At 42.7% G+C, this 12,574-nt stretch overlaps 1 protein-coding gene across 5 annotated transcripts in view; it reads left to right on the top strand.

The window, feature by feature from the left end:
* ARHGAP44 (Rho GTPase activating protein 44) overlaps window positions 1–12,574 on the top strand; it is a 177,623-nt gene that overhangs the window by 144,906 nt on the left and 20,143 nt on the right. For all 5 annotated transcript variants that reach the window (XM_079135297.1, XM_079135293.1, XM_079135296.1 and 2 more), the window contains exons 11-16: window positions 151–262; window positions 593–674; window positions 5,205–5,285; window positions 6,866–6,979; window positions 7,612–7,703; window positions 9,442–9,622. In XM_079135297.1, the coding sequence (XP_078991423.1) occupies window positions 151–262; window positions 593–674; window positions 5,205–5,285; window positions 6,866–6,979; window positions 7,612–7,703; window positions 9,442–9,622 (662 nt within the window). The remainder of the gene's footprint in view (window positions 1–150; window positions 263–592; window positions 675–5,204; window positions 5,286–6,865; window positions 6,980–7,611; window positions 7,704–9,441; window positions 9,623–12,574) is intronic.

Here is a 12,574-nt window from a genome sequence, read left to right as displayed (position 1 = left end):
TACTCTCCAATTGCCTATGTCTGCAGGAGGAGACATAGAAAAGAGGCAGAAGCAATGTTGAAACCTGGTGTTAGAAGAATATACCTTGGAGGTTTTCTCTTGTTACCTCTGAGTTGCAGGCTGTCCACTAACCCTCTGTCCTTTGTGTAGGGACTCTTCCGAGTAGCTCCCTCTGCCTCCAAGCTGAAGAAGCTGAAAGCCGCTCTGGACTGCTGTGTGGTGGACGTGCAGGAGTACTCGGCAGACCCCCATGCCATTGCAGGTGGGTGTCTACAGCTGTTAGCAGGATTCTCTAAGCCTTTCAGGTAGGCTTTATTCACATGTGCCCATTCAGGGCCCAGTTTCAGGGCTGGTTGCTCTGGCCCCTTGAAGGACCAGAGAAGATGTAGTGATGTGGAAAGTAAGGGGGGCAATGTGCCTGTCAACCCAGGTCCCCCTGCCAGAGCCCTGGGCCTGTTCTTGTGAGAAGCATGTGAGAAGCCTCCATGTGGTCTTGTGTTGGTCAGGAAGCTGGTCTCTAGATGTAAGCCACATGGGTAATGCAGGCTGCCAGGTCATAACGGCTTATTGTCATTATTGTATCTACGCTCAGGAGCTTTGAAATCTTACCTCCGAGAGTTGCCAGAACCACTCATGACCTTTGAACTCTATGACGAGTGGATCCAAGCGTCCAAGTGAGTACCTGATGTTGGAGCGTCTTGTGGGTTGGAGTTTATGGGGAAGGACCCTCATCCCTTGGTATCTGTGCTCAGAGTCTCAGACCTCAGAGGCTCAAGTCCCTTATGTAAAATGGCTTACTATTTGCATATAACCAACACACACCATCTTGTATACTTTAAATCACTTCTAGATTATTTATAATGCCTAATGCAGTGTAAGCACTATGAAATACTTTTATTAACTATATTATTTAGGAAATAATAACAAGGAAAAAAGTCTATATATATTCATACAGATGCAGCCACCATAGGCTCCACTGCCCAGTCCACAGTCCACAGATGGCTGTCAATGTGGATGTGGAACCCAGGAGTACTGAAGACTGACTGTATATATTGAAGATAGGGAAGCATGTAACCTGGGATCTCGCACTTCCATGCCTAGATTCCCAGCAGTCATGAAGGCATGTTTCCAAAGAAGCGTGTACAAGGATGTGGATTGCAGCATTATTTGGGATAACAGTAGCCTGGAAGTTAATTTAAGTTAACTATTTAGTGGGCAGGGGCAGTGGGAGTCATGGCTAAGTACATGATGGTGCATATATGCTGCAGCATTTTCTGAAGCCATTAAAACCAAGTAGCACTGTATGTGCTGATATGAAAACATGGAGATTTATTGTTGAGTGGAGTAAATCAAGTTAATGAGGATACAAGGTGATAGTCTTTTGTAAAAAAAAAAAAAGAATATATATATATATATATATATATATATATATATATATATATTTCCAACACACTCAAGCAGTAGAATTTTAGGTATATCTGGATATATGTGGAAGGAAGTGCATTAAAGGGGGTTCTGGAAGGGCTCACTCAGGCAATGGCAGTGACCCCTGCTGGGAGTAGAGTAGAACCCGAGAGTGGCTATGGTGGTCTTTACCCTCATCTGCGATAGGAATATCATAGCCATAACTAATAAAAAGGTGGAACAAGAGGGCAGTGGACGCTGTCTTGTCCTCCTGAGCATAAGCCTCAGGGAGCAGGCCTCAGCGAGGAGCCAAGCCAGGTCTGTGTGGTGACTTGAGAGGGTGGAGAATCAGGAAAGCAAATTCTGCCTGCACATCACACCCTGCAGCTCCTCAGTGGGCTTTCCTTCTCAATTCTTGGGCTCTTTCCTTGGTTTATTCCTGCGTAGGATGTTACATGTTCTCATTGGCTATGGGTAACTACTGTTCCAAACCGGGTGAGGTGGTGCATGCCTGTAATCCCAGGGGCTGGGGAGGCTGAGGTAGGAGGATCACAAGTTCAAAGCCAACCTCAGCAATGTGGCAAGGCCCTGAGCAACTCAGAAAGACCCTGTCTCAAAATAAAATATTAAAAAAGGCTAGGGATGTGACTCAGCGATAAAGCACCCCTGGGTTCAATTCTAGGTACCAAAAAAATAAAAAGGAAGAACTGTCTTCAGTAAACACTGTTGAGAACTGGCACCAGAGGAAAACGGGTGGGGAGTGGAAATGGTACAGTCAGAAGAGAGAAGAGAAAAATGTTTTATAAGAGGAGGTCTGGAGCAAATAGCTATCCTAGCAAGGTGCCCATGAATGGAAATGGTATCTTAGAGATGCCATTTCTGTTCATGGGACTTAGTCATCAAGGGCAGCCTGGTTAGTCTGTCAGAAAGAACCTGTCAGAAATCATCAGTATGATTCTGATGCTGATACACTCCCCCACCCCTTTCTCTTTGATCAATCTGTTTTGTTTTTTTTTTTAAATTGACACACAATTGTATAGGTTTATAGAGTGTAATGTGATGTTTTAATCCATGTATATATTTTATAATGATCAAATCCAGGTAAGTAGTATAACCATCACCTCCAACATGATCCGTCTACTTCTTAAAGAACTGAGGGCTGAAAGAGACCCAGCTGACCTGGAAGTGAAACCAGGCTTGAATGTGCAGAAACAAAGGAAGCTCACTTCAATCAAGTTACACAAGTGTTTTTATTAATGCATTCTAAAAGGCTGGCTGAAGTGAATCTGTGGTACTGTTTTGTCTTATCATGAAGAGCAAGTATTAGACTCTGTGGTGATATTAGTTTTAGTAAGTGGTACCATTGTGCTTATTAGAAGCTTAACTTTGCTATAAGCCCACTATACATCATTTTTAAGTTACTTTAATTTCACAGAAATTCTTACTAAGTGGTTTGTGCTATTTCCTCCTTTTTCCAGTTGAGGAATTTGAGGTATAGAACAGCTACATAGCAGCAGGCTGCTTGCCAGCTAACATGTGGCACAATGAGAATTTGAATCCGTGGAGTCCAGTTCCAGAGTCTATGCACTTAACTACTTTATGCCTCTCTAAAGAAAGACTGGTCCCAGGAGGAAGTCAAGTGAAAACATATTATTTGCTGAAAACCATCCTCTTTTTTTTTAAAATCACAAAGTATACAAAAGATCTGGATGATATAAAGCTAGAGAATGGGAGGCTAACTCAGTACATCACCACCTACTGAGACGCTCTCCTTCTCACTTCATTGGCAGAGGTGGATCTCCATTAGGAAATAGGAATGACCCAGTGACCCAAAGTAGTCCATGCCTTTGAACAAAGGGAAAATGAGAACTTAATTCTACGCTGGATTATAAGCTGACATGATTATCATATGTCCTGCAGAAGGCTCTTGGGAATGATGGTGCCTGTCACCTAAGATCACATCTTCTAATGTTTTGCCTGCAACAATTGTTTCCAACCCTCTGTGTGCATCAGATTCTCCTGTGTGCTTCTGAAAGATGTCAGTGCCTGGACATTTTATTTCCCAGAGAGTCAGGTGGCATTGGTCTGGGTTCTGTGTTTCAAAGCTCTCAAGGCTGTCGGATGCATAATCTTGACCCTTTGAGGAAGCTGAGTTTCACTGGAGGGCAGAACCCATTAGCAGGGCATTGTACTGCGGGCAGACTCCTAAAGTACAGACACGTCTGCCAGGGATGGAGCATCTGGAATCCAGCAGAACAAAAAGTAGACCTTTTCTTACAGGGTTAAAGCAGAGGGGACTTCCTTGTCATGCAGGCTGAGGAAAACAAGGCCTCTTCTGATTGCTTGTTGTGAATCTTCTAATTTTGGAAATTCAGTCATTTTCAGACTTCAGTTGGATCTCATGGCACTTAAAACAAGTGGCCCTGTTTTGGTTTGGTCTCATCTGCTGTGGCCCAGTACTGGAAGCTCCTCTGAAGTAGCAGCTTCCCATGAACTTTCACCTTAAAAAGGTCAAAGATCTGAAAAGGGAGTGGGGTTCGATGCCAAAGAAGCTGCCTCAGCAAATGACAGAGGTGACAGCAATAGCTGCAGATGCCATTTAATGATGATGGCAAACTTTGCATGAACCAGCAGGAGGGCTGGGTGCTTTGCACTGATTCTCCTTCTGACCTCTCTTGTAGCTCTGTGAGGGAAATATTATTATGAACCTTGTACAGAGGAGGAAACTGGGACTCACAGAGCTTGGAGAATTGGTACAAGATCATGGATGGTGCTGGGTCTTCCTACACAAAACCCCACCTTGGCCAGGCTAGGGTCAGATGACAATTCCTTATAACTTCATCTGTCACCTTTCTGCTTCTGAATGGTTTTCACTCTAGCCTCCCAGTTAAAGATTTTTATGGAGAATGCCTGCCTCCTTCTGTAGGCAGAAATGAGGAAAAGTTTTCTCATTGTGGTCAGGATCATTGGCAGTGAAGTGTGCAGGGCACAGCCACACCTCAGCTTTGGGTGCCAGGTCAGCAGGTCAGATCTGGGCCTCACCCTGCTGCTATGTATCTTTCAGTTTTTCTAGAGAAAGATTCTTTGAACATGATACTTTTCTGACCACGTAGGTCTTGATGTAGATTTATATTAAAAAAAGTAGGCCTTTAAATAATATATATTTATTTAATTCTAAGAGTAAATCATTTTGTATAACAAAAAAAAAAAAAAATCCTTCAGCTACTAGAAGTTATCCATTCCCTGAGTTATGTCTTGAAAGGTCAGATTTCTTTATGTCTATGTAATCTCCTTATTCAAAAATTATTTACTAAGGATCTATTATATGCCAGATGTCAGGAAAATTAATAAGCAGCAATATCTTAATATATAATATCTTAATATAACATGCAGCAATATCTAAATACCTAACTATGCATTGAACTGGACTGCAGGCTGCCACTACAGGGTGCATGGCTAGACTCCTTGACTGGCGTTCTGGGGTCCTTCTGTCAACCCCATAACTCTGTACTCCAGAGCAGGTCTCTGGCCTCTGTCCCATGCCCTCACCTGCTAGCCTGGCATACATTCACTTGGAACATGTGATGTGTACAGAGGAAACTTTGTTAAAGTAGCACAGGACAAGATGGAAGGATAACATAGAAGGCAAAAAAATAATACCCAAACATTTTAAATAATAATAGCTTGCTTTTTATTATTGTTGTCTCCTTGTCCAATATGATAATGACTGGTTAATATGATTGCCAGTGGGAATTCCTTGAATCATGCTCAACCAGTGGCTTTTCCTATTGTTTTCTCAGTATCCAAGAGCAGGAGAAGAGGCTTCAGGCCCTGTGGAATGCTTGTGAGAAACTGCCCAAGGCCAATCATAACAACATCCGGTAAGTGGGTACTGGAGACATGTGGATTGGACTTATTTAAGCCCCAGATATGCAGTTCTCTGGGTAAAAGTCACAGTAACCTGTGTGCATAGCATTTTGTGGTGTATTCTTGGCATACAGGGTCTCTTTTAAGCCTCAGACAACCTGTGGGTTACTACCATTTTGCAGATAAGGAAACCGGTTCAAAGCATCCATATGGTGCTGGAAGCTACCTAACTAGCTATTGTCTAATTCACTCAAGTTCTTTGTTTTGCAAGAAGTGAAGAAAACTGCACTCTAGCTTAAGATATTGGGAACTTACAGTAAAGGTAAGATGTTCTTGGACACTTAGAAGCTGACCAGTGCTGGAGCTGGCAGAGGCAGAAGTGTCCTTGAACCAGTCATAGGAAGAGGAGGCAAAGGAGAATATTATGCACCTTTCACTCAACCTTTCATTCAACACAGAGGTTTTCCACGTCTTGTCTCACTTTTCTTGGCTAACCCCTGGACTTGACTTCTCACTGTGCTGCAGATCTTTCCCTATACCCTGGCTTCTGCTTTCTCATCACGGTGTCTTCCCAGCACCCCTCCTGGCCCTGACACCTTTCCCTTGAGCTTCTTCAGCTGCAGATTTTCAGCATCAGCACCTGTAACCATCTGCCTAATTATTTCTCTTTTTTTCTTGTTAAAAAAATCCCATCAGCAATCAAGTAGCGGTTCCTTAAAATTAAACACAGATGCTGGGCGTGGTTAACTCATTCAGGAGGCTGAAGCAGAAGGATTACAAGTTCAAGGCCAGTCTCAGCAACCTAGTGAGGCCTTAAGCAACTTAGTGAGACTCTGTCTCTAAGTAAAAAATAAAAAGGATTGGGGATGTGACTCAGTGGTTAAGTGTCTCTGGGTTCAATCCCCAGTACCCCCTGTCCCCCCTCCCCAAAAAAAAAAGAAAGAAAGAAAGAAAGAAAAGAAAATTAAACTTTGAACTACCATATTATCCAGCAATTCTTCTTCTCAGTGTATACCCTCAAAGAATCAAAAACAGGGACTTGATAGTTGAATACTCATGTTCATAGCATGACTCCAAAGTGGAATTAACCAGAGTCCACAGATGGATAAATGGACCTATGGTTGATTTCCACTTTTTGCCTATTATGAACAGTATTGCTGTGCGCATTCATCTACCAGTTTGTGTGTTGATGTACTTCTCTTGGGTATGCCCCTGGGAGTGGAATTGCTGGATCATGTGCTAAGCTTGTATTGATTATTTTCTTCATTGGCTCTTTCCACAAAGCCTGACTCACGGTAATTACAGAGGATATCACCTCTAATTCAGAAGGAAAGATGGAGACTTCTTTCTAGCCAGTGTTTGTTGAAGCAGATGTTTGGCATCTAGCTGAGTAACATCTGAGTCTATCTTGGTTTTGCAAAGAGAATACAGATTTCTGGTTTCCTGATATGTGATGTGTCTTCATTATACTGCAGGATGTATGAGTCTCGCTGTCAGTAAGATGTGTTGCAGGAGAGAAGTGTCTGTACGGTCCTGGGCGAAGATGGCTGGTGTTGAGCCCTAGTTAAACCTGACTTTTTTCATTTCTTTTCAGATATTTGATCAAATTTTTATCAAAGCTATCAGAATATCAAGATGTAAACAAGATGACTCCCAGTAACATGGCGATTGTCTTAGGACCCAACCTCCTCTGGCCGCAAGCGGAAGGGTATGTGAAGGGAGGAGAGCCCTGTGGGCTGCAGGGAGGGATGCAGGGGGCACACAGAAACATTGGATCATCACCAGCCTCTTTGATTCCTCAAGTCCTCATTCTGTCATGGCCTGCTCCTTTTATGGGGGAAGGCAGAGTTCTGCAGACCCTTCTCACCGATGGTCTCAGAGCTGTGGGTCTGAAGGAAGGGTCTTCTCAGGGCTAACCCAAGTCAGCATCAGCATGAAAAGGAAGAGGACAAGGGACATGATGGCACCAGGTGAGGCAAACTCTCTCAGATGCCCTGGACTCTGTCCTAAGAGGATACCTCCTCCCAGTGTCAAGATTCAGAGGGATGGAGAAGGGCTTTCTCTGTGGAGACCTCAAAGTTGGAAAGAGGAGGAACCTGGCAACAATGAGAAACTGTACCTCATGCTAAAAGTGCCTTCTTGGCTATTACTCATTTACCTGTGGCTGTCCCCATTCAGAAAGGTGACGTGTCCCTCCTGAGAGAGAGCCAGCTCACAAACCTAGGCCTGTGGGGTTCCAGTCAGGAGCCCGTCCCGGGCTCCGTGGCTAGAGGACCGAGGATCCCTCACCCTGCCGTGGCTGGTGACATCCTCCTGCCCTCCTTTGCTCTGTGCCTGCAGGAACATCACTGAGATGATGACCACAGTTTCGCTGCAGATTGTTGGGATCATCGAACCCATCATCCAGCACGCAGACTGGTTCTTCCCTGGGGGTACGTGTGGCTTTGGAGCAGAGGGGGTGAGCAGGGAGATTGCTGTGAGTTTGCAAACCAAGGATCACTGCCCCCAGGCTTTTGTTGGGTTTTACTTTAGTCTTTGCACACCCACATATGTGCACCCACATGCCCACCCTGGTGTTGTCACAGCAGCTTCCTGCTGTCTTATCCATGCTGAAGGAAGTTCTGGTGTGAATGTGCCCACTGTGGGTGCCAACTGGGTCCACGGATTCCACTGGTCTAACCTCCATGCCATGGTTCCTTCAGGCCTATGGATCATGGAGTGCCGCTGCAGAAAGGAGAGAGAAATTCTCGAAAGGAGAGAGAAATCCTCTGCTTCAGACCCTTCACTTTATGCCTACAGAGGGGCTCTGTGCCTGAGGTGGATGAGGACTTTGATTCAGGGCTCCCAGGTCATCTGGGTGTTGTCCTTTCATTGCCCTAAGCTGTGCCCTTGGAGTTGCCCCTCGGCATGTAAAGATAGGACTCAAAAGCAGATTTTTTTTTTTTCTTAATTCAGAATTAGATTCTCAAAGGGAGTTTAAGACATGTCCTGAGCCATGGAAGCATCATTGCATAAGTACACATCTTCCAGCTTTGACAGGTTTTTTGTTTTTGTTTTCGTTGGTTTTTGGTACTGGGGATTGAACCCAGGGGTGTTCTGCCACTGAGTCACATCCCAGCCCTTTATATTTTTTGAGACAGGGTCTCATGTCACTGGGATTAAGGTGTTTGCCACCGTATCTGGCAGTGGTGACAGTTTTTGAGACAACAATCATTATATTAAATTTAGTGTTTGCTGGAAAAAAAAAATCAAACCTGATGCTGTGATTGTGGGTCAGAAACATTAAGAGGAGGCTTCTAGCTATGCAGTAACATCCACTAACTCATGTGAAGATACAATGTCTACAATTCTGAGCTCTAGTCCTTAGAGGAAATCAAAGAGGTTTAGCCATCTTTCTTCTGCATATATTTGACTGTGAAAGCCCTGAGTGGCTGATCTCCTCAGAGTTCTGTTGATGACACAAAGCTGGGGAGGCCAGGCAGTGAAAAAGGAGATCAGAGTCGAAGGCAGTAATTCTCCAGGTGTGGGGGATGAGCGGATTCATTACATCATGGACGGACAGAATCGTGCAGAGTGAATCTAGTCCCACTGACCAGGAGAAGAATTTGTCTCTTTGGGAGCCAACAAGTACCTCAATGAAATCTCTTCCTGTTTCTAACTTTAAAAAAATATATCCTCTTCAGTTTTATAAGAGGACTATATTCACAAATCTTAATATTGACACTTTTTTAATTTTCATGACCATTTTCCCTGGCTGGTGCTTCTCAAATAATATTAAATAAAAGTAGCCAGGATGGATGCTGCTGTTTTCCTGATTAGATTAGGACTGCTTGGGAGTTTTACTCTAAAGCATCAGGTTTGACTGAGCCGATTTTGCCTTTTTTGAGAAAGTACCTACCTGCTTCTATTTTACTAAGTTTTATTGAATTTTTAAAAGAATCACAAATGGACGTTTCTCTATTAAATGCCAGTCTAGGTGTCCATAGGTCTTTTATTTGGCCTACTAATAGGATAAATTATTTTATTGAGGTGAATTAATATCAATAGTAAGCTAATTTAGAACTGTGGGGTGAATTTTTCTAGGGGTGAGATGTGAAAGAGAGGCTCTCTGCTGCCCAGGAAGGTGTATCATCTCAAGAGATCACATATACCAATTCTCTCTTCCTGCAGAGATAGAGTTCAACATTACAGGCAATTATGGGAGTCCAGTGCACGTGAACCATAATGCCAACTACAGCTCAATGCCCTCGCCAGACATGGACCCTGCTGACCGGCGCCAGCCCGAGCAGGCCCGTCGGCCCCTCAGTGTCGCCACGGATAATATGATGCTGGAGTTTTACAAAAAGGATGGGTATGAACTGTTGTCCCTTTTTTCAGCCTTGGGGATTGGGAAGATTGTGGGGAGGGAGTGAGAGGTAAGGAAAGAAATAGGATTGACAGGAAGACAGCACTTACTACTTCAGCTTGGTGACTCATAGCAAGTGAGCTCATGCTTGGCACTGTGCTGTCTGGAACAGGTCTCTCTGGCTTGCTTCCCTTTGGACCAGGGTTAAGTATAGTTTTCTTAACTGATAATTGTGATCAGTATTGATTAGTTCTCATCAAAAGAAATTAAAGTTGGCCAATAAGGATAATTTTAAAAAATATATAAGCATTTCATTTTGATTCAAATGTCTAATTATGGATCTCAGGGTGAAGAGCTCTGTGGTAGAGCACGTGCTTAAGCATTTGTGAAGTCCTGGGTTCCATTCCCAGGACCAACAAAAGAAAGAAAAAAAAAAGAAAAAAAAATGTGTAAATGTATATCAGTTCTTGATTCTTGTGGCTTTACTTTGATTGTAGATTTGCTCAATTATATTCTTCAGAATCATCGTTGCATAAATAATGCTTTTAATGCATAATTTAACATTTCCAGTTTTAATCTCTAGAGGGAAAACCTAAAATTTGATGCAGTACAAGTGTCAAAGTTTTCTAGGTTTTTGAGATTTTTTCCTCCATCTTTTATATTGAACAGCTATCTTACGTCAGCTCAGTCCTTAAGAGACTCTGAAATGCTTCCAGCTTTATGTGTGAGAGTGTGTAGGGACAATCCTCTTTACCCTCATATTAAGTGAGTTCATGTAATGTTTGACTAGATGATCTGATTCTCATAGCAAGTAAGGACAGAAGTAGATTTTGTAACAAACTGTGATGACTTGTGAGAAGTACTAACTCTGTCTTAGCAACCTGCGTCTGTGGCTTTATGAGAATCTATAGGGCACCCTTGATGCACAAGAAATGGATTGCTAGCGTGGTCAAACAGGTCCAATAAGTAAACTTTGGCTGGGAATTTAAAATCAGTACCATAAAATAAAATTTAGTAATTGCTCCTTCAGGATACATGGGAGCAGAAAGCGCTGAATGAGAGTAACAGAAATAAATATAAACAGTAAGCTTTCCCCTTCCCAGATCAAAGATCTGTTTGAAAGGCAGATGACCGGAAAGGTTTAGGAGAGAAAGGTGAAATCCCCAAAACTGTGGAAGTGTGGGAATTTTACTTTTCACTCCTATTTATTCCAAATGAGAGTTGGCATTGGAGGTTGGAGTTGAAGAGGGATCCAAGCCTTGTGTCCTGGTGGGGTCTTGAGGGTGGCCAGTGTCCCTCACCCATATATGTGATGCAGGTGAAGGCTGTTTTTGTGCACATTGCTGTTGTTTATTGTTCTCTGTCTCTTAGGGAGAGATCAAGTTCTTAGTTTAGACATTCAAGTAAGGAAGGGAAAAAATTTTTAAGCCCATAAAAAGGAGCAAAATTAGAATCTGAGAGAAACAGAGACAGAGAACTAGACAATGCATTCAAATTTGTTTTAAAATCTCATTCTAAGTAGTAATTCAGTTCCTTCATGATGTTCACCAAACCAAGGGGATGCCCTCACGGGTCAGCATTATCTGGGCAGGGGTACAAGAACACCTCCAATCTGGTCCTGAGTGTCTCCACATCAACATGTGCTACTCCATCCTTCTGCCAAACCTGGTCTGATTCTCCATTTTCCCTGAAAAGCAGTCCAGATGGCCTTGGTGAGGGAGTTAGCACTGCAGAATCACCAGTATAGTTAAGTACCATTGGCCCCCTAGAGACACAGGACAATGCAGAAGCATAAACAAAGTTCTCTTGTTTTAGAACTTTGTAAATGATATGTCCCTTCTGTTTGTCATTCTGATCTAAAGTTGAAATTGTCACTGTCTACTTTGAGGGTCTAGGAGATGCACTATGTAAATTATTGTTGTACATGAAATAAACTATATTGTGTATATTTTGAAATTTGCATTTCACATGAAGATCTTCCTGGTTTAGGGTAACCCTCAAAGAACTATCTGAGGCTAAGCTTCAGTATACTATATGCACCACATAATGATATTTGATCCATGATGGACCACATGTATGACATGCATATCACCCAGAGACATTACACCATCTTAGTTTGTGTAAATACTCTCCCGTCGCATAACAGTGGAATTGCTCAGTGACACATTTCTTAGAACATATGTTGCCAGTAAGCAGAGCATGATTGTGTGTGCTTTAAGGTACAGTGAGCTTTTGGTGATCAGTTCTAAACTGGCTTTAAGAGAATAAGAAACCCCACATTGAAAGTGTTTTAGGGGAAAAGAAAATAATTTACATCCGTGAGTCCTTGTCTTATCTTAGCAAGTGTCCAGTTTCTTCCATGTTCAGTATGGGTGAGGAAAAGGGTTTCTATCAGAGGGGTGGGCTGGCTATAAATTAATTGCTAAGAAACTTATTTAATAGAAAAACCATAGGAGAACAGGGGCATGACCATTGAGCCATACCAATCTGTCTCTAATAATGGAAGAGTCCACCTGCCCTTTATTTATAGTTGTACAAGTAAAGAGGGAACTAGGAGGAGCTTCTTCTGTGAAACAGAATGGGGTGGAGTTAAGGAAGCCATTTGCTCTAGCAGGTCACATGACACATCCATGACACGCAGATTCCAGCGGTGAGCACCTCTGCATGGATACTACATGCCTCAGGCCATCTAGAACAATCTCTCAATGATTGCCAGTTCCTGAAAACCAGATTTCTGTGTCTGAGAGCTCATCAAATCTGGTTTACTAATCATAGATGGCTCCCCACAAGCAATGTTAAGGAAATCCTCTATATTTCTCCCCATTTCTAAGATTTTTAAAATCTACATTCCCAAGTCTTCAAACTATCCATTGAAACACTGACTAATGAAAGCTCATATTATGGAAGATTTTTGGCCAGGTTAAAAAAAGGCAATTTTATATGTATACATACATATAT

The sequence above is a fragment of the Sciurus vulgaris genome, assembly GCF_902686455.1.
Source record: "Sciurus vulgaris genome assembly, chromosome: 3".
Lineage (NCBI taxonomy): Eukaryota > Metazoa > Chordata > Mammalia > Rodentia > Sciuridae > Sciurus > Sciurus vulgaris.
This window is presented reverse-complemented; position numbering and strand designations above follow the sequence as displayed.